At 43.7% G+C, this 26,936-nt stretch overlaps 1 protein-coding gene across 2 annotated transcripts in view; it reads right to left on the reverse strand.

Annotated features, from left to right (window-relative positions):
* SLC12A2 (solute carrier family 12 member 2) overlaps positions 1-26,936 on the reverse strand; it is a 117,610-nt gene that overhangs the window by 23,993 nt on the left and 66,681 nt on the right. For both annotated transcript variants that reach the window (XM_030566993.1, XM_030566992.1), the window contains exons 11-16: positions 26,060-26,167; positions 15,333-15,456; positions 12,887-12,988; positions 9,698-9,853; positions 5,469-5,568; positions 2,211-2,322 (exon numbers count right to left, since the gene is read on the reverse strand). In XM_030566993.1, coding sequence (XP_030422853.1) covers positions 2,211-2,322; positions 5,469-5,568; positions 9,698-9,853; positions 12,887-12,988; positions 15,333-15,456; positions 26,060-26,167 — 702 coding nt within the window. The remainder of the gene's footprint in view (positions 1-2,210; positions 2,323-5,468; positions 5,569-9,697; positions 9,854-12,886; positions 12,989-15,332; positions 15,457-26,059; positions 26,168-26,936) is intronic.

Consider the following 26,936-nt stretch of genomic DNA (forward strand, 5'->3'; position numbering starts at 1 on the left):
AAATGCAACAAAAACTTATAAAATTTGGGCCTTTTTGAAGAGTATCTGCACAGGGCTCTGACATTAAGAGCCGGGTGGGTAGCTGTGAGGAACCACAGCATGGATCCTCCACCTGCCCTGAGCAGGGGGCCTGGAAGACACGAACTCTGAGCGGGGGGCTGCTTGGGCCCCACACCCAGGGCAGATGGAGGGTCCACAGCAGCTCCCCACAGCTACCTGCCCAGCTCTTATTATGGACAGGCTGCAGCTCTGAGCTGTGGGGAATCTGGGTCCCTTTACCTGCCCTGGGCAGGGCGCTGTGACACTGGGCAGGGGGCTGCTTGGGCCCTCCGCAGCTCCTACCGCAGCTCTCCCCGACCCATCTCCGGCTGAGGGAAAGGGGGAAGGTGTGTCTTGGAGCCGCAGCCTGGCCATGGTAAGAGCCAGGCAGGCAGCTGTGGGCAGCTTTCCCGCGTCCCTGCGGCCAGCGTGGAGCCCAACCAGGGACCCGCAGCAGACCCTCCACTGCCCGTGGTGCCGGGGGGTGGGGCAGCGCAGGGGGCAATGGGGCTGAGAGCTGAGACACTGTCCCCCAGGCTCCCTGCCCAGCTGAGGGCAGGTGGAGGGTCCACGACTCCACACAGATTCCCCACAGTTGCCCACATGACTGTCCCCAACCAGGCTTTTGCCTTAAGTTTTCATGTTACACTAAACAAGTAAAAGCAACCTGAACAACATGGAAAGCAAATATCAAACTTATTTAGCCAAGCATGCTGTATCCCCCAGGATTAATAAGTATCAGATGTGTTTTATACATCACTTGGAACACTGTTTATCTTTAAGCAAATCAAGATCTAGTACCTTGTTGGTCCTTAAGGTAAGATCTGAAGAAGTTGGTCCAGATATACTTGATTTATCAAAAATACACCACCATCTCCATTGGTATATCAATCATTGTGGAATGGCTCATGTAGTAGTAGAAGCCACCCTATGCTTAAGGGTGTAGTTTGCTTGTCATTAGGAGCCTGATTTTCAAACACCCTCTTAATTTTGCGAAAAGAAACCTATCTGAACCTTTCATGCTGCATCTCAACTGAGAAGTTTGGATTAAAAAAATAAAAATAAAAAAAGTCAGAAAGCAATTTTATCATTGTGGTGTTTTCAAAAATTTACCTGAAATTCACTTGTGAAAAATTTTGTACCTTGAAAATGGCTTGGCCTAAAAAACCCTCACATTTATTTTGTTGTCCTTTCAGAAAAGTGCCCTTTACTACTGTTTTTTAATGAGGTAGTAGGTTATAGGAGAAATTACAATTTTCTACAACAAAAAAAAAAACTTGCATTCCCACACAGTAAGGTAGGGAGGGAAAAGCCTCATGAAGGCAGCCAATGGAATGCTGCAAGAGGGGCTGTGAAGGGCAGCAGAGAAAGTGCTTGCCCAGGCTACTCATGCCACAGGGTCAAAGCAAAGAAGAATTAGGCTATTAGTTGAGAAAGGCACTGGACTAAGTGGCATAGAGCTTTGCTAGATGCACTTGGGACAGAGAACTTGTAGTCAAAATGACTAGCAAGGCATGGAGGAGGTGCAGGGAATTGGAGGAGACATGGACAGGGAAGAGAAACTCAGAGATTGTAATCCACGTTCACCATTAAAATTTTGACATTTTCTACCTTTAAAACTTCCTAGATATACAACTAAGTTCTTAATGTGTACAGCATGGATAAAATCCTCCATCACAGGCTGCTCTCATATCCCAAAGTATAAAAAAAAACTTCTCCTTTTACCTCTAGACTTCCTACAGCCTGCAAGAGAAGACATTCACTTTGATGGGCTACTAAATGTTTCAGAGCAGGGGCCTCCCTTAAATTTTGATTGGATTGACGTACATAGTGCTCATTTAAAAAAATCCAACACACATATCATTAGAGGATCTTGCGTCCAAGACTGTTCATTTTATAAAGTTACAAAATTATTCCAGAGGAGGAGAAAAATGTAACGGTGAGTACATATTAACATTCTGAAGTTATCTGCTATGCTAGCATATCTAAGGCTAGCATAAAATTACAATATACTTTGTGCTATTATGAAAGATCAATCCCATGAGAGGTTATCAATAAATCTCAGCTTCCAGAGAAGTGGGAAATTTGACACTATACATTTGATAATAATAAAGCAGTTATGGAAAGAAGCCAAGTTAGCTTATTTTTTTAAATGCAGAAAAAATACTTACCATGTGTATATGACCACAGATCATCAAACCCACATTTTTTGTGAAAGCATGGACAAGATGAACCAAAGCAGGACGTGAGTTTGGAGCACCTGTCATAACAAGGCATTGAGGCCTAGAGTTTTACATTTAAGAGAAGAAAAATTAGAATTCACTTATTTCCTTTGTATTGATAAAAACAACTTTTGTAATTTGCAACTGACTTGAGAATTGTGAAGATAAATATCTTCACAGATCTCAGGATTGCAAATGCCTATATTTGGAGTGAGAAATGGGGGATATTAATTACATCATGGGAATTTATATTGCATTAACAACCTTTAAAAACCATCAATCCTTTTTCCCCGCCTGCTTATTTTATCAGAAACCAGTTAATGGCAATAGCTATCTAAATCCACTATTGGACTGATATTATCATCACTAAAGTCTGGTGAAAAAACTCTACCCTCCCTAAATATTACTCAAACTGTCTCAGATAGTCTGTGTTCTATGTCATGAACAGAGAACTGCAACAACAACAAAATACCTCCAACTATAAATCCAATTTTGACAGGCTTTTAAATGACTTAACTCAGAAAAATCCAACACAAGGACAAATGCAAAGTACTCCACTTAGGAAGAAACAATCAGTTGACTGCCTAGGAAGGAGTACTGCAGAAAGGGTTCTGGGGATCATAGTGGATCACAAGTTAAATATGAGTCAATAGTGTAACACTGTAGGAACAAAAAAAAGCCCCAGCGAAAAAAACTCCAACACTCCTGATAAAACATCCCAAAATGATGTTTGCAAGCAACACACAAGAAGTAATTCTTCCGTTCTACTCTGGGCTGATTAGGTCTCAACGAGACTATTGTGTCCAGTTCTAGGTGCCATATTTCAGGGAAAGATGTGGACAAATTGGAGAAAGTCCAAAGAAGAGTGACAAAAATTATTCAAGGTCTAGAAAACAAGACCTATGGGGGAAGACTGAAAAAATTGTTTAGTCTGGAGAAGCGAAAACTGAGGTGATATAAACAGTTTTCAAGTACATAAAAGATTGTTACAAGGAGGAGGGAGGTAAATTGTTCTTTTTAACTTCTGATGATAGAACAAGAAGCAATGGTCTTGAATTGCAGCAAGGGTGGTTTAACTTGGACATCAGGAAAAACTTCCTAACTGTCAGGGTGGTTAAGCACATGAATAAATTGCCTAGGGAGGCTGTGGAATCTCCATCACTGGAGATTTTTAAGAGCAAGTTAGACAAACACCTGTCAGGGATGGTCTAGGTAAAGCAGAAGACTCAGCTAGATCTTTTCTTGAGGTGCCTTGCAGTCCTGTGATTCTAGAAGTTTAACGGAATTTGGTATATAAGTACAGAAAAAAAAATATTCTTCAAACTAATAAGGAAAAATCACTCCATTTATGTGCGACTTTCATAATCTCTTTATGTAAAGAGTCAAGATGTTTAATAAAAAAGTTAAAATAAAGAAGTTCAGACGTTAAGGCCAAACATTCTGTCAAGTTATCAAAGTGTCTGGCATGAGTGATATGACCTGGCCTGTACTAAATCTGCTGAATAAGGAAGAGTGGATTGTAACTGAACAACAAAAATGTGAATGCCTATCAGCACAGGGGTCATGTGTCAACATCTTTCATTTTCCTTTCTGTGGGGAAAAAAGGAGCACAGCATAAGAGTAAAGATGTTTATTTTCGCTAACTCCCATACACTGAAACCCTGATGTAAAGATTTAGCTAGCCCTCATTTTGATAGCTATATTTATATAATCACTACCTCTAGAAACCAGCAAGCTTCCCCAGTCAAAACAAGTGGGTAAGTCTCAGTCCTGCCAAGACAACACATTTCTGTTTTTTTTTGTTTGTTTGTTTGTTTGTTTGTTTAAAAGAACCAACAAGGGTTGTCAGTACAAGTCATTTTAATACCAAGGCAAGTTAGTCTTATAACTGATGGCTCTAAAAACCAAAACATTCTTTACCAAAAAATAAGTAGCATTCAAAGTAAGAAAAGTTTTTTCCCACCCTAGAAAACAAAATCGTGAAATGTATTTCTAATCTAATCCTAAAGGACCGCTCATAAGTGGAACTATGTTCACTCCTCACATTAACATAAGCAGGAAACCACTTTTGAAAATAAACATTTGATCTAGGCAGTTAAGTGATAACTAAATTGATGTATAAAGTCAAATTCCACTACCAAATTCATCCAGTTTACATATTGCTGACAGTTACAAACTAAGATAATTTTTTAAGTTAAGAAGCCTCTTACATCTTCAGCAGTAACAAGGACCATCAAAACTCAACTTCCAATTTTGTTGTTTATACACAATGCAGAATAGTACTCAGCGTATTTTTTAAGCTATATTAGCTCAGTGACGACAGAGTTTCAGTGAAGTAACCAGAAACTTAAAACACACAGGGAGAAGTGTGATTTTAATATTTTATAAAAACATGTTCATGAGACTAACAGGACTACCTATTAGTATGGTTACCTGACACTTCCCATTATAAGACTTAATTTTTCAGTGGTTTATACCTTTGTAAAATTAATTGTCTGAGCTGAAATTTTCCATGTAAGGCTGATTTCTATTGCCATGACTAGGGAAACCTTCCATGTCAGACTGATTTGTTCTGAAAAAATTCAGCCACAGCAGTGGAGTCATTTCCAAGGAAAAAAAGTTAGCGAAATATATATTGTTTTGCCCATTTTAATCCATAATAGTTACTCCACTACGGAAGTATACCATACTAATTATTCCAGAATAGTGTCAACATAAGGAACTATTCCAAAATAGCTATTTCAGAATAGCTTGTTCTATAATAATTATTCTGGTCAGTTTTCCCATTTAGATGAGTCCAAAAGTGTTTTCCTAATCTAACCACCCTGAAATCAGAGCATTTTCTTATGATATGCATCTTTCACATATGGGCAGATTTCCAAGGAATTAGCAAGAATTGTGCATCACATGGCTGCAAATCCTCCAAGATTGTGTTGCTGTTGCAGTTTCTGCCAAGAATGGACATGCTGCCAGAGGCAGGGGTAAAGGGAAACTAAAACACAGCCTTGTGATGGATGTTCCTGTCCCAAGATCCAAGTATATGTGAGAATATCCATAGACTTAGAGATTTAAAGCCAGACAGTTTCACATAAAGAGAGTGGTGGATATTGGAAGTATCAAAAACCTGCTTTGCTGAGAGCACAGTTTAGTGAAAAAGAGATTTTTCTAACTCCTACACTAGGCCTCCAGCATGAGCATATCTGTTACCTGAAGTTTTTTACATGGTCTTCCACGCCTGCAAGACGAACAGTATGCTGCAATGCACTTAGGTAAGTCAAGGCTTGTGTAGAGGATCCCCAGTTCACATCTGTGGAAAGATTTGTTTAAAAAAATTTAATAATATGCCACAAGTTATTTTGACTAATATAACCATTTTCGCAAACTAAAAATTCAGTGTCTAATTGTTTAGCTCCAACATCAACTGAAAATTAGGTAATATCCAATTAAAATCAGAGTACATTCCTACTGAAAGAAGGCTAAAGTAAACCCACTTTGTGTTTAAATTAGGTGAAAAACCAGTTAAACTCTACTGTAAAGATAATTAATAATTCTGTAATCAAATCAAGTTTTCTAGATAACTAGCAGCAAAGAATCCTGTGGCACCTTATAGACTAACAGACATTTTGGAGCATGAGCTTTCGTGGGTGAATACCCACTTCCTCAGATGCATGACCCACCCATGTATTCACCCACGAAAGCTCATGCTCCAAAACATCTGTTAGTCTATAAGGTGCCACAGGATTCTTTGCTGCTTTTACAGATCCAGACTAACACGGCTACCCTCTGATACTAGATAACTAGATGTTTCATAGTATACGGTCAAATTTAGAAGTTACTGAAACTGATCTATTTCAAAGAATTCTACAGTGTTTGCCAAAAGCTATGAAATCTTTGTACAAATAGGTTTTGTAGCTATGCTACTCTACAGCAAAGGAAAATTTATCAAGGTAAGCATGAGTTTTAAAATCAACAGGCAAACTAAATCATGATGGAAAAAACTGGGCTAAGAAATGATTCTTTTAGACTATCACTATATAAGAGAAATTGAATGCCTACCATATAATGCATTTACTAAAATTAAATAGCTATAGGAGTCTGGTCTCCCATGTTCCCATTCAAGCAGTCCAATTTTTATAACTAAAATAATAATGAAGTAGAATTTCAATTCTCACAAGCAAGTAAGGCCTACTACAGTTGGAGAATTTCAATTACAGGAAATTTTCTCAAGTTTAAATTATAGGCAGGGCAAGTCATCCCATCTCTTAAGGTTGCCTGACACATGCGCCAACTTTCCCCAGTACCAGTGGGTGCTCACACGCCCCCCCACTCCCTGCCCCGCCCCCACTCCCTGCCCCGCCCCCCATTCCAACCCCTTCCCCAAAGTCCTCGTCCCAGCTCTGCTCCCTCCTTACTCATATTGGACCCCTTCCCCAAATCTCCACCAACTTTCCCCCATGGGTGCTCCAGCCTCCGAGCACCTATAGAGTCGGCACCTATATTGCCTGACACGCCTCATCATAAAGTAGTGTCCTACCAAATTCATGGCCGTGAAAAACACATCACGGACTGTGAAATCTGGTCTCCTCCATGAAATCTGGTCTTTTATGTACTTTTACCATATTCTATACAGATTTCATTGGGGAGACCAGTGTTTCTCAAACTGGGGGTCCTGACTCAAAAAGGGCTCTTGGGGGAGGTCAGAAAGTTATTGTAGGGGAGACATAGTATTGACACCCTAACTTCTGTGCTGCCTCCCAAGTTGCGTGGCCGGAGAGTGGCAGCTGCTGACCAGGCACCCAGCTTTGAAGGCAGCGTCCTGCCAGCAGCAGCAGCAGCAGCAGCAGCTCAGAAGCATGGGTGGCAATGCTATATCATGCCACCCTTACTTCTGCATTGCTGCTGACGGCGGCTCTACCTTCAGAGCTGGGCTACTAGCCAGCAGCCTGCCCAACTCGGAAGGCAAGTTTGCTACCAGCAGCAGTGCAGAAGTAAGGGTGACAATACCGCAACCCCCCTACAATAACCTTGCAACCTCCCCACAACCCCTTTTTGGGTCAGGACTCCTACAGTTACAACTCCCTGAAATTTCAGGTTTAAATATCTGAAATCATGAAATTTACGATTTTTAATATCTTATGATTGTGAAATTGACCAAATGGACCGTTAGGGCCCTAATTATAAGATCCTCTTTTCAGTTGCTTATAAAACTTTGCCAAAAACTTTAACCATTTAGGCTGAAATTTTACATGCCAGAAGTATGTCTCAGGCCAATTTTTGGGGGAAATTATAGTCAAAATAGTTTAGCTTCAAAATGGGACTATGGAAAAATAGGTCTTCCACATGTTAAAAAATTCTGCCTATCTTTTCTATGAAAATCTCTAGTGCCCAGATGCTTTGGAGCAGTGGCATGGAATTTGGCAGGAAATGGCTTTTCTTGTCAGGAATTGTTTTTGCTGTCCTCACGAAAATCTGCTCAAATTTGACCAAGTCATAAGCCTTTGGGGAAAAAAATTAGTTTGCACATGCTCAGTAGAGACTTTTTAGATTTTAGCAGCTAAAATCTTGAAAATCACATTCTCACTGAGGATGCTCAAGCCTCTAAGTTAGTGTCTGAAGCACTCCGATACTCTAGTGATGAGCACAACAGTAAAGCCCATAAAGAAATAAATAATTCTGTTTCCAGAAAGGGTTTGATGAGCGTGTACTTCACCTTGCATGCCGGTCTATTTCACATTTAGCAATAGGGCAATATATTATTTTTCTTCAGATGACAATCAGTGCAGATCAGCAGCTAACTTTAAGCCAAGTTCCTGGCTTGTAGCTAAAACCGTCTTCTGACCAAAAAAGCCAAACCAACAAAACTTTTAAAAAGTGATGCAAGTTTTTTTAGTAGACTTTCACAACCCTTTCCAGGTCTCATAAATAACAGGACATAAACACAATAGCACAACTGTATCAGGTGCAGATGCTTTTACTGCTTAGATTTTCAACTTAAAACACAATACTTTACACTTTTTGGTATTACCATTCACAATTTCTATTTCCTCTATGTGATCCCTTTAAGAGGTAACGCGATAGCTCAGTCTGAAGCTTGGTTCTGCCGAATCAAAGCAAATGCTTTTTACTTATGTGTTAATAGTTTAGATCAATATGCTAACTGGCAGATTTTTCTTTTAAGCTTTCATTAAATTCTTTGTACTTTCTGTATCTTATTCTGAGCTCTTCATTTTACATAGCTCAACACTTCCAATACACTTTTGATTTTCGAAGTAAGACAAAATTATTTCTCATACTTGCGCCCATACTTAGCTTTCATAAAGGCTGTTTTGAATGGGGAAACTCAACTTTTATTATTTAAGAACTTCACTTACCTTCAAGCCCAATACTTCATGACTTCTTCCTTATTTCTAATTTTAACAAAACCCTTTAGCCCAGCTCTGTTTCATCTCATTCTTGTTGCAAAAACAGCTTCAACCCTACTATTCTTAAAATGTTTTTGATATCTTACTGTGATGCGTCTTGTCATTCATAGCGGTAGGTATGGTTTACCAAGACACCATCCCTAATTCTTACTATTCCAGGTTGGAACAACAGTAGAGGATACTCTCTCAAAAAGGCACATTATGTTTCTATTACCTCTCTGCAGAAACAAGCCTACATGATCCCTTAGGCCAAATACTGCTTATAACTAAGGCTTTGTGTCTGTCACGGAGGTCACAGATTCTGTGACTTTTCATGACTTCTGCAGCAGCCAGTTCTGGCTCATGGGCTTCCCAGGCCCCAAGTGTGGGTGAGGATGTGTGTGGAAGGAGGCTTAGTGTTGTGGTGCAGGGCTCCCACCAGCATGTCCCTATATCTTGTAGCTGGAGGGGCCGGAGGGCTCCGCGCACTGCCTAGACACACAGGCGCCACCCCTAAAGCTCCCACTGGCTGTTGTTCCCGGCCAATGGGAGCTGCAGAGTCAGTGCTTGTGGTGGGAGCAGTGTGCAAAGCGAGCAGTTACCCTGTGAGCCCCACCCTGCCCCCACCCCGAGCCAGCAGGGGTCTTGGCCCATCCCCCCAGAGTACTCCTGGCCTCCCGGCCCAAGTTTTAGTTAGGGGTATATAGTAAAAGTCACGCCTGTCCATGACTTTTACTAAATATACCCATGGCTAAAATGTACCTTACTCATAACTCCTCCCAAATGCACCTGCAATGCACACACTACTTTCTCTCAAATTGCTCGTTAACAGATCGAGTACATTACCTTTTGAATGTATATAGTTAATGTATGTGAGATGCTTTTCTTGTATTTTGAATATAGACTTTTCTGTAACTAGCCATGCAAATAAAACTGTAAATTTAAAATACAAACACACAACATTTAACAAAATTAAGTAATCAGAGTTTCTCAAATTTGCCCAGTTTTTTTTTTACATTCAAAACACATACCTACCTGGTTTCTTGTAAGTGACATAAATATAGAGTCCAAGGACTATGACATATGTTAGCAATGCTGCCCACCAATTAATGACGAACATCACTATACAGCAGAGAATTGCTCCAATAAGAGAAACCCACATATTGTAGTACTTAAAAGCAGGACGCCAACCTAATCAAAGCACAAATAGGAAAAGTTAAAGAATTTGAGAGAGAGAGAGAGAGAGAGAATATATTAAAAATTCTGGCACATATTTATCCATAGAGCTCATCCAACAACTTCTTGCAATATTTCAAAGAAAACTGCATCTATGTTATTAAGGACAGGAGCAGAAATGTTTATTGGCAAGAAGTATAGGTGACTTTTTATAAAGTGGAGTTTGACATTATTTCTGTGCTAGATATTCCCAGCAGCCTGGTGAGTGGGAGTATTCAGCATAGAGGTCCATACATTACTCAGATTTGATTTTTGTTTTGCAGTATACCTTTAGAAGATGGTCCAGCATGAATCACAATGCAAATGACTGCATGCTATGTTAGTGGGTGCTATTCTTTTAGTTCAGCATTATCACTCCAGTTAAGCTAACTATTTTTAATGTTTTTGTGTATTTGGATAAGAGCAACTCCTGAGCATTCAAAGAAAAAGGACAAATATCAGATGTTGAGTATAGCTGGAGACATTCAGGAAGAAAGTGTAACTGTTAAAGAGAAAAACTGAGGTTGCCAGAGTTTGACACCATGAGTTGCTGAAGGGCTGTTCGGAAAGAGGTATAAGGATCATCTATTCTGATAAAGACAGCGATGACTAATGGAGTGTATTTAGGCTTGGAAGCACAGGTTTTTAAAATCAGTAAATATCTATATCACTGTACATACACAAACTGACAAAATATTTCCACTGATAATCAAAATGTACAGATTAAAAAAACACTGCTTGAGAATTTAGAGTTTGATTTAAGGCTATTCATGTCTTGTGTTTTTCCGCATGATGTTGACCATTTGTGTTTTAACGGTTACAAAGCTTTACATTTTTTAATCTGTGTCTACTATCGCTAATTGACAGTCTGACCCTACCCCCAGGTTCCTGCAACTGAAAATCGAAAAATGCTTAAAACTCACGATTTTGCACAATTAAAAATTAAACATGAAAAAGTTGCTTAAAAATAAACACTGATGTTATCCATATGAATTATAAAAACAAAACTCAAATTCTGCCAAGAATATTAGTCTTTTAATATGGCTAAGCTGAAAATACTGCATCATAATTTGTGATCTACACATATTCTTCCAGAAGTGAATATACCCATACAGCTTGACATACAGAAAATTCAAAATATGCCTGCTTATTTACATATACAATTGAGCAGGCTCAATTGTAAATAGAAATAGGATTTACATATCTATGTGGGCTTTCAACATACTAATTTTATTGCTTGCGTGTATAAGCAATAGAATAAAACAAACATGCGCACAAGGTTGAGTAAACACAAATCGAAGGCAACTTAATGCCTTTATAAGTTTGGCCCCAGACAAAGTGAAGATGACTTTTTTTAAAAAGGGCTCCATCTAAACTCAGTGGGCTAAAAATTGAAATAGAAATTCCTGTTTATGTTGAATGCAATTCTTTTATAGGCATAACAATACTTTTGTCACAGATAAAATAAAAAAAACTGAAGCATAACAACTTTGCTGCCCCATTTCTTGCGATTAGGGTCATCAACTTTTACACAGTGGGGCAAAGGAAACAAATAAGAACACCATAAGGAATTCTTTGCCTGAGGGGCAAGTAGTAGTCTCTACAAACAGCTCCCCTTTTCATCAGGATTGCTGAAGTAAAAACTGAACAATAAAACTCCCTTCCCACCAGTGTCGCCACACAATCCCAGTGACACCCAGTGTTGATGGGAGGGAAATAAAAAGGACAGCGAGTCCTGGTCCAATGTTCTGTTAGGAGAAAGTATCACTCCCTCCTAGGAGCACCTTTCTCTCTTTAGTTTTAGTTTTCTTATGGCTTCCTTGTTCATGACGCATGGCTCTTGGCTCCATTCATATTATATATCTCCCTCTCCCTCTCCCTCCCCCCCCCGACCCCATAACAACCAAGTGTGACCCTCAAGGCAGTTCCCTTAGAGACTGAGTCTCAGTCTCTTTACCCAGTGAAGTTTTACTCCTTTGTAGTTCAGGCTAGGATGAGGCACACACATCTCATTAGCTGGGGACTCTGAAGTCAATGAGAGATGATGGGTATTCAGAACGTTAGAAAATTCAAGCCAGTTATTCAAGTGCCTAAACATGAAAACAGGCCATGTCTATACACAGAGTTTAATTTGCATTGTGTTTTTGTGCACCAACTGGTGTGTTTTACCAACTGCATATACAGAGTTGTCAATTGTTTTGATTCAGTATGTATCAGTGTCTACTGGCTGGGACTTTGTGCAATGACAGCAACAACAGTACTGCTGGAATGCTGAGGTATGCAACGCCAGGAGTAAATGGACAAGTCTTGGCCTTGTGCCAGTATTTGAACAGGAAGGTGACATCTGTTCTACATGAGCAATAGAGAACACACAGACAGATGGTCAGTCCTGGCATCATGCAAAGCAGCATGGGATACTAGTGGGTAGTCTGCCAAGCTAATGAGAATGAGCGATGTGTGCATGTGAACATTAGTCCACACTAACTCAATATGCAGTGAATTTAACACGCTTTCAAAGTGGATTATAGAATAAATATTAAGTGGCCAATTAGTATGCCGTAAACCTTTGCATCATGTGGACTAAATCCTCCACATAAACAAGCCCTTATGCTCCTAACTTAAAGCACCCATTTTTTGAAAATTCTGGCCTTAGTGCTTAAAAACCGTTGAGCTTCCAAAACAAATTGAGAAACAAAAATCAAAGCTCTAGTCACATTTTAAATACTGCACCCACACACGTGGTTTAGAATTAGTTGTTGGAAGGCATATTAGGAGGAAAAGAGTCTTACTCAGGTTCCCAAGTTATGACAGCTACAATCACAAGCCTCCCATAGTTACCAAAGAGGCTGCTTTAGTGTCAGCTTTCGGTAGGGGGTTGATTCGGCTAGTCTAGTAATTTTTCTAAGATTATTTTAATATTTTTAATTAGTAAATTAATAACTTTATGCAGAAATATTGTTTCTAGAGTAGTTTTAAAATGTGTTAAACTCCCAAATATGAAATTCCTACCTGGAGATTTTGCAAGTGAGGCATGGAATACAGAGAAATTAATTAAGGCATATGAAGCCAAGAAGAAGTTGGAGATTATTGGAGCAATGACATTCAATTCAGCTGTAAAAACACAAAGAAAAACAAATAGTTATTAAGCTTGTTGTCAAACTGCTTTAAAAATCCAAGGGCCAAAAGTTTGCTACAAGGGCCTCCTTCTCTCTAGTGGAAACAGTAAATTTGTAACACATTTTATTTTATCAGATCTATATAATGGTCTAACTCCTCTAAACAATTTCTCTGCAATCATTTCAGCTACTATGGGAAAAAAAAACACAAACTAAAATCTGCTTCAGAAACAGCCTATTCTGCCACCAAAATCCCATCACCCTTATGTCTCCAGCCAAATTCACTCTAAGATATTTTTTAAAGAGATTTGTGAAAAATCTGTTCTCAGGTCAGGAGTCCAAATATTAATATGTTCAATTATATCTTGATAAAGTCTAGTCTATCTTAAATCAGCAATCTTTACCTTTCTCCTCCTCCAAAAACATTCCCAAAAAAAAAAAAATAAAAGTGCTTTCCCACTGAAATAAATATGTTTAGTCTCTGTTTTATTTTCTTACAGAATCATAATAAACGTTGAATTTAAATGTTTCAAAGCTTTCAATGTGGAGTTACAATTCTTTGTGATCAATTAATGTGCAGCAGATATTTGTACAAAATATTCCCTATTTAACTTGCAGGCATTCAAGGAATACCGAAGTTGTTTGGTATGATATGTTTGCTATCTGACTACACTGTTTGCTAAATCAGATTATTTACAATTTTTTCCAGAATTACACAATTAGCCCATTAATATTAAGTTTTCATTAGTCTGCAATAGTGTTGGAATGTGAGATGGAGACATTGCGGTTTAATAGAGATTTGTGGCAAATGGAGAAGCATATTCACCTGACTCCAACCTTAACAGAAGGCTGAAGCAAGGCTATTACTGTTATTGCTGATGTGACCCTTTCAAGGTGCGTGAGCACGTGCGTGGGTGGGAGGGCGGGGTGACGGAGGGAGGGGTATCCTTACTCTTGGGACAGCAGTTGAGGCTGTCCCAAGAGTAAAGAAGGTCTTGGCAGATTCACATAGAGGTTTGGAATTTGAGATGCAGCATCTAAGCTCTCTGCAACTAGTCTCAATGCAACTGCAGACAGATAGAGAGGGGTGCAGCCTCTGCCCTCCTCTGCAGAGAGAAGAAAAAACTTATTTTCCCCCTCTTTCCTTCCTAAAAGGATTAGGAGGTGGGAAAGCGTAGGGCTCTCTTTTTCATCTGGATAGATAGCAGTAGTAGTAGCCTTCACTAGTCATTTCCCATCACCACAAAGGACTGAAATCAAAGATACAGCAGTTCAAGAACATGACACTTGAATCCACTAGGACCCTCTTCATTCTAATGAAACCTCCAGACCACATGTGGCAGCAATGATAACCTGGTCTTTCCTTCCTCCAACAGCCTTCAAAAATGCAGAATAAGCAAGATGGGGGAAGAGATAAGAGTAACAGCAACAATTTTTAACATAAGCAGTCCTGGGAAGGGGCTAGATGATGATGTGAAGATCTTTTATCTGCCTGCAAGGAACGTATTATTACCTTGGCTGGCCCCCACCTCTGGCAGCACGAGAATCTTGCACTTCAGTGGTTCAGTGGATAGCAAAACTTTAAAGTCCTCTATTTGTGCAAGCTTGCCACTCTTGGAAGCATAGATTAGTGATGTTTTATTGTCTAGTATATATGTATGTATTAAAAAAATCTGTAAATAAATATAAAAGGCTTTCACATCATACAACAGCTCTCTATAGTAGGCTAATGGATAAGAAGATAATACAGATAGAGTTGGGAAGGGATTAAAAAAATCTGATTAGCTAAAGTCTGTGCATATTAACTGTTGCCTTCTCCCATTAATTCAGATTGAGGCCTTGTCTACTACCAGGGTAAGTTGACCTAAGTTACGCTACTCCAGCTACATGAATAATGTAACTGGAATCAATGTAGCTTAGACCGACTTACCGTGGTGTCTTCACTGCGTCAACTGGAGATGCTCTCCCATCGACTTCCCTTACTCTTCTTGGGGAGTTGGGGTACTGGAGTCGACCGGAGAGCACTATACCGTCGATTTAGTGGAAGACCCACTAAATCACCACCAGTAGCATCAATCTCCCTGGTAGTGAAGACAAGCCCTGAGATGAATCTGAAGTAACTTCTGAATATGTGGGAGAACAATCCTCAAACCCCCATCACTTGAACATGTTTCCAAACACAAGCCAACACCTAAAATTTTTAAAATAAATAAAAAAATAAAAATAAAAAATCGATCCCCAAGACTCCATGGACCCTGTCATCCAAACAAGACAGTACAGCATTTTATAGCACAAAAAGAATACATTTAAATTGGAGTAAAAATTTTGAATTAACTAACCAATTAGTATGAATCCAAGAGCAATCAAGAAAGTTAGAATATATCCTCGTAATGGTTCATTGTTCTTCCCATAGCCTTTAGCAAACATTAGAAGACCTGGATAGATATTGTCCTTGCATAAAGCCTAAGAAAGAAAATACACAAGTTAGTAAGGTTTAATTAATTAAGATAAATTTTGCATGAGATACACACTAATGCATTCAATGAGGGCTAGTGTTGTCTAGTTAGAGCACGGGATTGAGAGTCAGGGCATGCTGACTATTTCTTACTCTGCCTTTGCATTACTGTGTGATCTTAGAGCAAGTGACACCTTCCCATTCTTGAGTTTTCACCTCTATCAGTACGAGGATAATACTTTCTCTTCTTTGTAAACCACTGCCTTTTGTCATGTGACAGTAGTAAAAAAAAGTCACAAAATTAATCACTTTCTTTAATATTGAACCAGGATTTTCATCGATATGGAAAATATTCTCAAAGCGACTCTTTCTCTGCTTTACTCTAGAGCTTGTGTGTCAAATCTTTCTTATTCTCCTTCGCTATCTAACTTCCTGCTGCAGGGTTGTTGGGTGTGGGGTTGGTGTTTTTTGTTTGTTTTTGTTTTTAATTGTATGGTATCCTCTCATGATCCTCAAACATGAAGCATTCCCACAGTAACTAAACTGCAGTTATTACCCACCCACCCCCCAGGTGGGGGCATTATCTTTAACTCTGAAAAAACAGAGCCCTGGGAAAAAACATGTAACAAAACAGGACCTTTCAGCTACAGCAACTAGATAAGTGTGAAGTCATTTATAAAGAATATATGATAGCAAGACTATGAAATGGGTATAAAAAGATCCTTGGGAAATAAGTTTTACAAACTCTACAATTTTACTCAGTCATTGTTACAATATCTTTAAGCATTCTGAATTGCAACTAACTGCAGTGAATTAGCTCCAAAAAGGAATCACCAGCAGATACGGAGGATATCCAACTACTACTACCAAATACAAGAGAAGTGCATTGAACAGAACATGCACCTGTATGCTGTCTTCATAGATCTGACAAAGGCGTCAACAGGGAAGCCCTTTGGACTATTCTAACACGACGTGGCGGCCCAAGAAAATTTCTCAACTATACGCCTTTTTCATGACAGCATGACAGGCGAAGTATTGTCTGATGGAGCCACATCAGCCCCTTCAACATCACCAATAGCATGAAACAAGGATGTGTTTTCTCTCCTGTCTTATTTAACTTGTTCTTTGCATGCATCCTTAACCGTGCAATGAAAGATCTGGATCGAGGTATACATCTGAAATATTGGCACGATGGTTCACTTTTTGACCTCCGTCACCTGAATGCAAAGACTAAGACAGTGCAGAAACTCCTTCTTGAGGCACTCTTTGCCAACGACTGTGCCCTCAAGGCTCACACTGAAAATGATCTTCAACACATTGTTAACAAATTTGCCGAGGCCTCGCAACTTTTCGGACTAACTATCAGCCTCGGAAAGAGAGAAGTTTTCCATCAACCTGCACCTGGATCAAATGCCTCTGTCCCGAGTATCTCCATTGATGGTACTCAGCTTAAAGTAGTGGAGAACTTTAAATACCTGGGTAGTGTAACATCCAATGATGGATCACTGGATAATGAGATCAAAGCACGAACATCCAAAGCAAGCCAGGCACTTGGCTATCTGCGTGTCAAAGTTTTAAACCACCACAACATCCAGATGTCAACAAAACTGCTTGTGTACAGAGCTGTTCTTTCATCTCTTTTGTATGGGTGCGAAACATGGACACTATCTAGGCATCACATCAAGCAGCTCGAAGCATTCCACATGCGCTGCCTCCGCAACATCATGAAGATCTGCTGGCAAGACAAAGTGCCCAATCTTGAGGTCCTCGAGAGAGCCCAGATGACAAGCACCGAAATGATGATCATGAAGTCACAGCTACGTTGGACCGGTCATGTCAGTCGCATGGATGCCAACAAAATCCCCCGCCAGCTTCTGTATGGCGAGCTCTCCCAGGGCATCCGGCATATAGGTCGTCCACGGAAACGTTACAAGGACACCATCAAAACCCATCTGCTGTACAGCAGTATCAAACATAGGGACCTTGAGGACGCCGCCAGCGACAGAACACAGTGGCGTGCAACAGTCAGAAATACCTGCATCGCCTTTCAGGAAGGCCGCTGCCGGCGTCTACAAGAGGCACGCGAACAACATCACAGAGCACCAGCAGCGCACAACCCACTGACTGCGAACTTCCCATGCATCATCTGCAGCCAAATGTGCACCTCTAGAATTGGCTTGTATAGTCAGAGGGCACACCATGAGACCAACAATAGATGATCTGCACAGATTTGTCATCATCAGATCAATGGACTACCAAGAACATTAAAAATTAATTTCGTGCTCACTAAAATGAGTCAAACTATCAGCTTCTCTAGTCACAGAAAAAGGTACTGCAAAGAGTGGAGTAAACAACACCATATTGCCAAGCAACATTCCCTTAGTTCTGACCTAGAGGAACCACCCCAACAAGTGACAATCTCTTAACCAATTCAATCCATGGCCTCAATGCAAGGACAGCCAAAATTATCACCACCTAAAGCTGTAAACTGAATATTTAAACAGTGCAGAGTTTTGTAAGTATGTCATCACTTACTGCATAGTAAACAACTCTGGGCTTAAGTCTTGGCAGATAAAAGCTTTCCAATTTATCTTTAAATCTAAAACTTTAAGGGCCCTATACTCAGATGGAAGAGGCTGCTGATCATATGCAGCAGCAGCAGCACAACTTTGCATACACAATCTCATTGTGGAAATATTTTCTTCTTCTTTAAATTCCAGATCAAACACATTAATCTTTGATTACTTCCCAACAGTTTACCTTGCTCTTCAACCACAGGACTTCTTAAGCAGACCTCGAATATACCACTAAGCTGTGGCAAGCAGGATTCTTTCCCAAGCAAGTACCAACAGCTTCTGCAGAATTTAAACCTTCATTTTTTATTTTTTAGCTCATCTGGTTGCTAAGAAGATTTCAGTTCACATTTGAAGGCTCTGTGTAGTGCTTTCTTCCAGAGAGTCTGTGCAGACAGGTCCACTGCCTCTGCTGCTGCTCATAAAAGATGGTTACTTACCTTTGTGACTGTTGTTCTTCGAGATGCGTTGCTCATATCCATTCCAGTTAGGTGTGTGCGCGCCGCATGCATGTTCGTTGGAAGACTTTTTTACCCTAGCAACACTTGGCGGGTCGGCTGGGCGCCCCCTAGAGTGGTGCCGCTATGGCACTGTATATATATCCCAGCCGACCCGGCCACCCTTCAGTTCCTTCTTGGAACTACTCCGACAGTGGGGAAGGAGGGTGGGTTTGGAATGGATATGAGCAACACATCTCGAAGAACAACAGTCACAAAGGTGAGTAACCATCTTTTCTTCTTCGAGTGATTGCTCATATGCATTCCAGTTAGGTGACTCCCAAGCCTTACCTAGGCGCAGGGGTCAGAGTGAGATGTGGCAGCGTGCAGAACTGCTGAGCCAAAGGCTGCATCATCTCTAGACTGTTGGACCAGAGCACAGTGCGAAGCAAAGGTGTGGACTGATGACTAGGTCGCTGTGCGACATATCTCCTGGACAGGCACGTGGGCCAGGAAGGCAGCTGACGAAGCCTGAGCTCTGGTAGAATGAGCCGTGAGATGGCCCGAGGGGACATGAGCCAGGTCATACCATGTGCGTATGCATGCCGTTACCCAGGAAGAGATCCTCTGGGAGGAGATGGGTAGACCTTTCATCCATTCAGCGACTGCCACGAACAGCTGGGGGGGATTTCCGGAAGGGCTTTGTCCTCTCGATATAAAAAGTGAGCGCCCTACAGACATCTAAGGAGTGTAACTGTTGCTCCCGTCGAGAAGAGTGGGGCTTCGGAAAGAAGACCGGGAGGAAGATGTCCTGGTTGATATGGAAAGCCGACACTACCTTAGGGAGGAACGCCGGATGAGGTCACAACTGTACCTTGTCCTTGTGGAAGACAGTATACGGTGGGTCCACCGTAAGCGCCCGGAGTTCGGATACCCTTCTGGCCGATGTAATGGCCACCAGGAAGACTGTCTTCCACGACAGGTGTAGGAGCGAGCAAGTCACCAATGGCTCAAAGGGCGGATGCCCAAGTCTTCTTAGGACTAAGTTGAGGTCCCAGGTGGGGGCAGGGCGGCGTACTGGGGGGTAGAGGCACTCCAGGCCCTTAAGAAATCTAAAAACTAAGGGGTGGGAAAACACGGAGTGGCCACTTTCTCCGGGATGGAATGTAGAGATAGACGCCAAGTGCACCCTCAGAGAAGATATCACCAGGCCCTATTGCTTAAGAGATCAGAGGTAGTCTAAAACAGCAGGGATCGAGACCTCAGAGGGACCAACATTCTGCGTTGCACACCAGCAGGAGAAACGTTTCCACGTGGCCAGGTACGTAGATTGAGTGGAAGGCTTTCTGCTGCTTAGGGGAACATGCTGTACCGGAGTGGAACAGCAGAACTCCAATCTATTTAGCCATGCCGGAGCCATGCCGTGAGGTGAAGAGCCTGCAGGTCTGGGTGGCGAAGACTGCCGTGGTCCTGCGTTATGAGGTATGGAAGGAGAGGTAGGGTAATTGGGCTGTCCAGGGACAGGTTGAGCAGTGTGGTGTACCAGTGTTGTCTGGGCCACGCTGGCGCGATCAGGATCAGATGCGCCCTGTCCCTGTGGAGTTTTATTAGGACCTTGTGAACCAGAGGGAACGGTGGAAAGGCGTAGAGCAGATGGTGCTCCCATGGCAGGAGGAATGCGTCCGTGATCGATCCTGGTGAAAGACCCTGGAAGGAGCAGAACGCTTGGCATTTCCTGTTCGTGCGAGAGGCAAACAGGTCTATGAGGGGAAAGCCCCACCTCCGGAAGACCGAATGAATAACGTCCGGTCTTATCGACCATTCGTGACAGAGGAAGGATCTGCTCAGCTGATCCGCTAGAGTGTTCCGAACCCCTGGGAGAAAGGATGCTACCAGGTCTATCGAATGGGCTATACAGAAGTCCCAGAGTCGAATGGCCTCTTGACACAGGGGAGAAGAGCAAGTCCCTCCCTGTTTGTTGATATAATACATGGCCGTTGTGTTGTCCGTAAACACTGAGACACAACGGCCACGAAGGCGTTGTTGAAACGTCTGGCATGTGAGGCGGACTGCTCTCAGCTCCTGGACGTTTATGTGGAGTGACAGCTCCTGTGATGTCCAAAGGCCCTGGGTGTGAAGGTGACCGAGGTGAGCCCCCCAACCAAGAAATGACGCATCTGTCGTTAGGGACAGCGAGGGCAGTGGTGGATGAAACAGTAGCCCTGCACACACCAGGGAGGGTGTTAGCCACCAGTCAAGGGAGTGTAAGGTGCTCGGAAGAACGGTCACCAGAGTGTCTATTGAGTCCCTCCCCAGACGGTAGACAGAGTTGAGCCACGTTTGAAGGGGCCGGAGGCGGAGCCTGGCACATTTGGTCACATAAGTGCAGGCGGCCATGTGGTCTAGTAGGCCAAGGCACGTGCGAGCCGAGGTGACTGCGGAGTTCTGCAGACCTCGAATGATTGCCATCAGTGTCTGGAAGCGTGGCTGAGGTAGGTAGGCTCTGGCTCGAGTAGAGTCCAGGGTTGCCCCTATGAAGTCCAGCCTTTGTGTGAGAACCAGTGTGGACTTTTCGGCATTGAGGAGCAGCCCCAACCAAGAGAATAGGTCCGTGATTATGTTCACGTGCTGACTGACCTGAGTCTGGGAGGTTCCCTTGACGAGCCAGTCATCCAGATACGGGAATACATGGATCTGCAGCCGGCGGAGGTGGGCGGCAACGATGACAGCCATGCACTTCGTAAACACCCTCGGGGCCGCAGAGAGGCCGAAAGGGAGGACCGTGAATTGGAAGTGCCGGTGACTGGCTACAAAGCGAAGATACCTCCTGTGTGGAGGGAAGATGGCTATATGGAAGTACGTGTCCTTCATATCGAGGGCGGCATACCACTCTCCAGGATCCAAGGACGGGATAATAGTCCCCAGGGAGACCATGCGGAACTTCAACTTGACCACAAACTTGTTGAGGCCTCGCAGGTCTAGGATGGGCCTGAGGCCTCCCCTGGACTTGGGGATCAGAAAGTAGCGGGAGTAAAACCCTTTTCCCCTCTCGTCTGGTGGTACCTCCTCTATTGCTCCTGCGGTGAGGAGAGACTGCACCTCTTGTAAGAGGACTTGCTAGTGAGAGGGGTCCCTGAAGAGGGACTGGGTTGGGGGGTGGGAAGGCAGGGATGAAACTAATTGGAGGCGGTATCCTTGTTTCACTGTCTGTAGGACCCACATGTCTGGAGGTCAATTGGGACCACGCCGGGATGAAGTAGGAGAGGTGGTTGGAGAAGGGAGGAGAAAGATCCTGTCCTGAAACTGGTACGCCGTCCTCGTGCGTATCTTCAAAAGGTAGACTTAGGACCCGGAGGTGCTTTTGTGGGGCCGTTGTTCTGACCCCCCTGAGGTCCAGACTGGCGCCTACGGCCACCTCTCCCACGCCTTCTGCTGAAGTCTTGTCTGTGCCGGGGCGCAGAGTAAGGCCAGTGAGGCTGGGGCCGGAAAGGGTCTGCGTTGGGTCACAGGTGTATGCATGCCCAAAGAGCGCATGATGACCCTGTTGTCCTTTAAAAACTCTACAACCTGGGGTCAGTCTTTTCAGAGAACAGACCCTTGACATCAAAGGGTAAGTCCTGGATGGTGTGTTGGAGCTCGGATGGCAGGTTGGAGACCTGTAGCCATGAGATACGCCTCATGGTGATACCTGAGGCCAGAGTTCTGGCTGCCGAGTCGGCCGCATCGAGAGAAGCCTGGAGGGAGGTTCTAGCTACCTTCTTCCCTTCTTCAAGGAATGCGGCAAATTCCTGGAGAGAGTCCGGCGGTAGAAGATCTGTGAATCTACCTAACTCCGCCCAGGTGTTGTAGCTGTAACGGCTCAGGAGGGCCTGCTGGTTGGCTACCCTGAGCTGCAGGTCACCTGCCGAATACACCCTGTGGCCCAGTAGGTCCATCTGCCTAGCCTCCTTTGATTTGGGGGCTGGTGCCCGTTGGCCGTGGCGTTCCCTTTCGTTGACCGATTGGACAACTAACTAAGAGGGTGAACATATAGATACTCGTACCCCCTAGAGGGCATCATGTATTTTCTCTCAACTCCCTTTGCCGTAGGTGGAATGGAGGCTGGGGACTGCCATAAGGTGTCTGCAGTGGCCTGGATGGTTTTGATGAAAGGCAAAGCCACCCTAGTGGGGGTATCTTCCAACAGGATGCTAACAACTGGGTGCTCAACCTCCGGGACTTCCTCTACGGGAAGACTGATGTTGAGCGCCACACTCCTAAGTAGGTCCTGATGGGCTCTGAGGTCTATCGGTGGGGGCCCCGATGATGAGGTTCCTGCCACCACCTCGTCTGGGGAAGAAGAGGACGATAGACCGGGAATGAGGGGGTCCTGGATGGCCTCCTGCTCCTGGGTCGGTTCCTGCTGCAGTGGTACCGGGGAACCTGGTGGATGGGATATCAGCTCCTCTGTCCCAGCTGGAGGGGGATGGCTAATGGTGGCCTCTGGGGCTCGATGCTCTGAGGAAGCAGAGCGAGTCTGGAGCAATGGGGCACCCTGGGCCTGATGGTACGCCCAGGGTGTCCAAAAGGATCACTGGTGAGGTCCTGGGTCCTGAGACCGGACCTCCTGGAAGACCCCGGTAGGCATCTCCGTATCTCGCTCCTGGTCGTAGTAACTGTCCACGTGGGAGGACACAGACGACTGCCTGGATGGCCATGGAGGAGCAGAGAAACCTTGGGCTGAGGTTCCAATGAACCCCGCTCCCTTCTTTAACGGGGACGGGTGCCGGTATGCGTAGCGGTACCTGGATCGAGATAGGGACCTGCGACCAGACCGGTGCCGGGAGGTCGACCGAGATCTCGAGTCTCTGTGGTGTGAACGGCTCCAAGAAGTACGGTGCCTGGATCGACGTCGAGAGCTGGAGCGGTGCCGTGAATAGTGAGGCGGAGAGCGGGAGTCTGACCAGTGCCACGAGTCCAACCAGTGCCATGTAGGGGAACTGTGCCAGGACTGCGAGCGGCGTCGAGAGCGGGAGCGTTGTCTCGACCTGAAGCGTCTACAGACCGTGATCTTGAGCGGTGCCGGTCCGCTGTGCCGACGGACGGTGGTCTAGGCAGGGTCGGCTTGCCCCGAGATTGGATTACCCGCACTGGCAGTGCTGGGGGTAGAGGCAGTGCCGAGTCCGTCAAGGCGATTAAGTCTCTCGCCGCCGAATACGCCTCAGGTGTGGATGGCATGGTGAGCTCTACTTGCGGGACTGGAATCAATGGTGCCGATTTAGTCGGTGCCGCGGCGGGTATTGGTGCTGGGCGGTCCGAACTGGGCGCGCTCTCTGGCTGCGGCGTAGTTGGCGCCAAGGCAGCAGGAGTCTTGGCCTTCTTCGACCTCGGGGAGGGGAGCGACGCAGAGTCGACTTCGGTGCCGGTGTTGGCCAGTGCCGAGAGTCCTTAGGCGTACCGGTGCGATCTGGTACCATAGGGGTGCTCGGTGCCGAAGGTGGCGGTGTCAAGGCCGCCTCCATGAGGAGCTGTTTTAGTCTGATGTCCCGCTCCTTTTTAGTGCGCGGCTTGAAAGCTTTGCAAATAGGGCACGTAGCTGTTAAGTGCGATTCCCCAAGGCACTTTAAACAGGAGTCGTGTGGGTCTCCTGTTGGCATCAGCCTGTGACAGGCCGAGCACGGTTTGAAACCCAGTGAGCCGGGCATGAGCTCTGGCACCGGGTGTGGGGAAGGGGCTACTCCCTGAACCCCACTATGTAATAATAAACTAACTATACTATTAAGTAAGAACTTATAACTGAGTTTTATATATAAGAACAATAACTATGTACACGATAACAACGAGAACTATGAGTAGCTAGGGAAGGTGGAGGTCAGCTAAGCCGCACTCCACTGTTCCAACGACCGACACAGGCGGTAAGAAGAAACTGAAGGGTGGCCGGGTCGGCTGGGGTATATATACGGTGCCATAGCGGCGCCACTCCAGGGGGCGCCCAGCCGACCCGCCGAGTGTTGCTAGGGTAAAAAAGTCTTCGGACGAACGTGCACGCAGCGCGCGCACACCTAACTGGAATGCATATGAGCAAATCACTCAAAGAAGAACTTAAGGCTATGATTATGTAGGGTGACCAGATAGAAAGTGTGAAAAATCGGGACAGGGGTAAGGGGTAATAGGCACCTACATAAGAAAAAGCCCTGAATATCAGGACTGTCCCTATAAAATCAGGACGACATCTGGTCACCCTATGATTATGTCACAAAATCCACGACTTCCACTGACCTCTGTGACATTTTCTGCCCTGGGGCTGAAGTTCTCAGCTAGGCCTGCCCACGCAGCTGCTCAGCCACCAGCAGGTGGACCCCATGCAGCTGCTCAGCCACTGCTGCAGTAGCAGCCAGTGGCTGGGGGACCCTGCAGCTACCAGTTGCCTGAGGCAAGGGCACCCTGCAGCAGCCCACCCCCGGGGTAGGTGGACACTGGAGCTCACATTCACAGCATTAGTAGGGAATGCAGGAGCCCCAGCAGCAGTGAGTGCTGAACCCACCTACCCTTTTTGTCAGGGATATTTTTAGTAAAAAAGTCAGGGACAGGTCATGGGCTGTTATTTCCCCATGACCTGTCCCTGGCATTTACTAAAAATATCCATGACAACTTAGCCTTACGTATAACTTGGTCACACTACAACAGAGTAGAAAATGACCACACTTGTCAGTTTTAACTGCTGGTATTCAGAGTCCAGTAAACAGTGAAACTTAGGAATGAAGTCAAATTGAGTCTGTTGCTTCTTGGCAAAGCTTTGACACCAGCAGAGGTGGGCACTGAAATGAATCACTACTGAGTAATGCCATAGTGTATCATATAATCCAGGGGGCTGAGAGGGAGAGAAGGGGAAATATTAGATGCCTCCCTACTCACCATCAAGAAAGAGGGCAAGAGGGTCAAGTTAAGAGAAGACATCTCAGCACCAAAATGTTTTGTTTAAACACAAGTCAGTTCCAGTCGCATAGAGGCCACTGCCATATGGTCACTACTTGGACACTGATACTGAAGTACTAGCAATAACCAACGGAAAAAGACCTCACGGGACAGCACTGAAGAATTGTTCTCATGGCTCTGATAGACTTCCTCCTCCTCCTTCAGCACTCATATAGGAAACCAATACTGGAGTCAGCGTTTCTCGTGGCTCAACAGGCCTGCCATGAAGGCTGAAGGCAAAGGCTGTAGTGGTACTTAGTACTGGAACATGCCCCTTTTTGCCCAGGACTCCAGATTCAGATAGAATGGAATCCGATAATTCAGGAAAATTTGGCTGAGTCTCTTTGCACCAAACCAGCTCCATGCCAGAACAAAACACTGCAGAATCTCAACTCTACAGACAGCAATACCAGATATAAGGTCAGTATGTCAGAAGAGCTGATCTGAAATTTACATCTACCAGCTCCATTTTAGAAGGCAATGGTGCTAGTGTTTTATTTCCAAGTAGAACAGCTGAGAATCAATGTGTGACTCTCAAGTGATATGAATCAAGACACCAATACAGAAAAGCTCCCTGTTCCCAATATTCCAGTTTAAAGCTGATTCAAGTTCTTTTGTTATGAAACAAAGACATTATATATGCTTACCTGAAAAATCTTAGGTGCACTCACTAAAGATGCCAATGCAGAAGAAAGGGTGGCTGAAAAGATGCCAGCAGAAATCAGTGGTGCAAATCCTGATACCATGCTCATTACCTGAAAGCAGGACATAAACATTTTAATTTCTTGGACTGAAAAACATCTGCCTCCAAATAAAACAATTACTTTAATAAAAATAAACTAGAATTCTGTAGACAAATGTTTCAGTTGAACTCCTTCAGGACTGTTACAATAGCATTCACTCAACACTATCTGCAGAATCTTGCTGTTTTTTCATTTCTACAACTCCTAGTTTGTTTTTTTTTCAAATACCATTTACCATTCAAAGTATGGAGAATATTTCAGCACAGTAAACTCTGGCATTTTTATTCCAACTCAAACTTTTTTTAAGCCATATATATGATTTCTTAAAACAGATTGTTAGCTGCTCTGTTCAACCAAGTCTGAGCTCTTCAGCTAGAGAATCTGGTGGGCCAAATTTAACGGCATAAACTTGTAAAAAAACATAATGCAACTACCAATCTTAAGTGCATCAAAAAATGTCTCATTAATGGCCTAAGGAAAGAATTCACTTTTCTGTCAGTTACAGCGATAAGAGCAATAAGTCAAAAGAGAATTTAGTTTTAAGAGAAGAATTTTAGCTGTCTGACAAAATACAGTATTTTATAAGATGTGGCTTCAGGCATAGAGATGGTGTCTGTCTGACAGAAATTTCCGATACCTAAAATCCTGAGGAAAAGGAAGTCACATTGTTGAAGAGCTCTCCCTAATATCAGTCTCAGACTGTGGAAGCGCTACCGGGAAGGTGGCCAGTATCCTGCAGACTGAACCTCTTAAAATTTATAAATAGGGAAACTGTTTCAAT

This window comes from Gopherus evgoodei, chromosome 6 (genome assembly GCF_007399415.2).
Source record: "Gopherus evgoodei ecotype Sinaloan lineage chromosome 6, rGopEvg1_v1.p, whole genome shotgun sequence".
NCBI lineage: Eukaryota > Metazoa > Chordata > Testudines > Testudinidae > Gopherus > Gopherus evgoodei.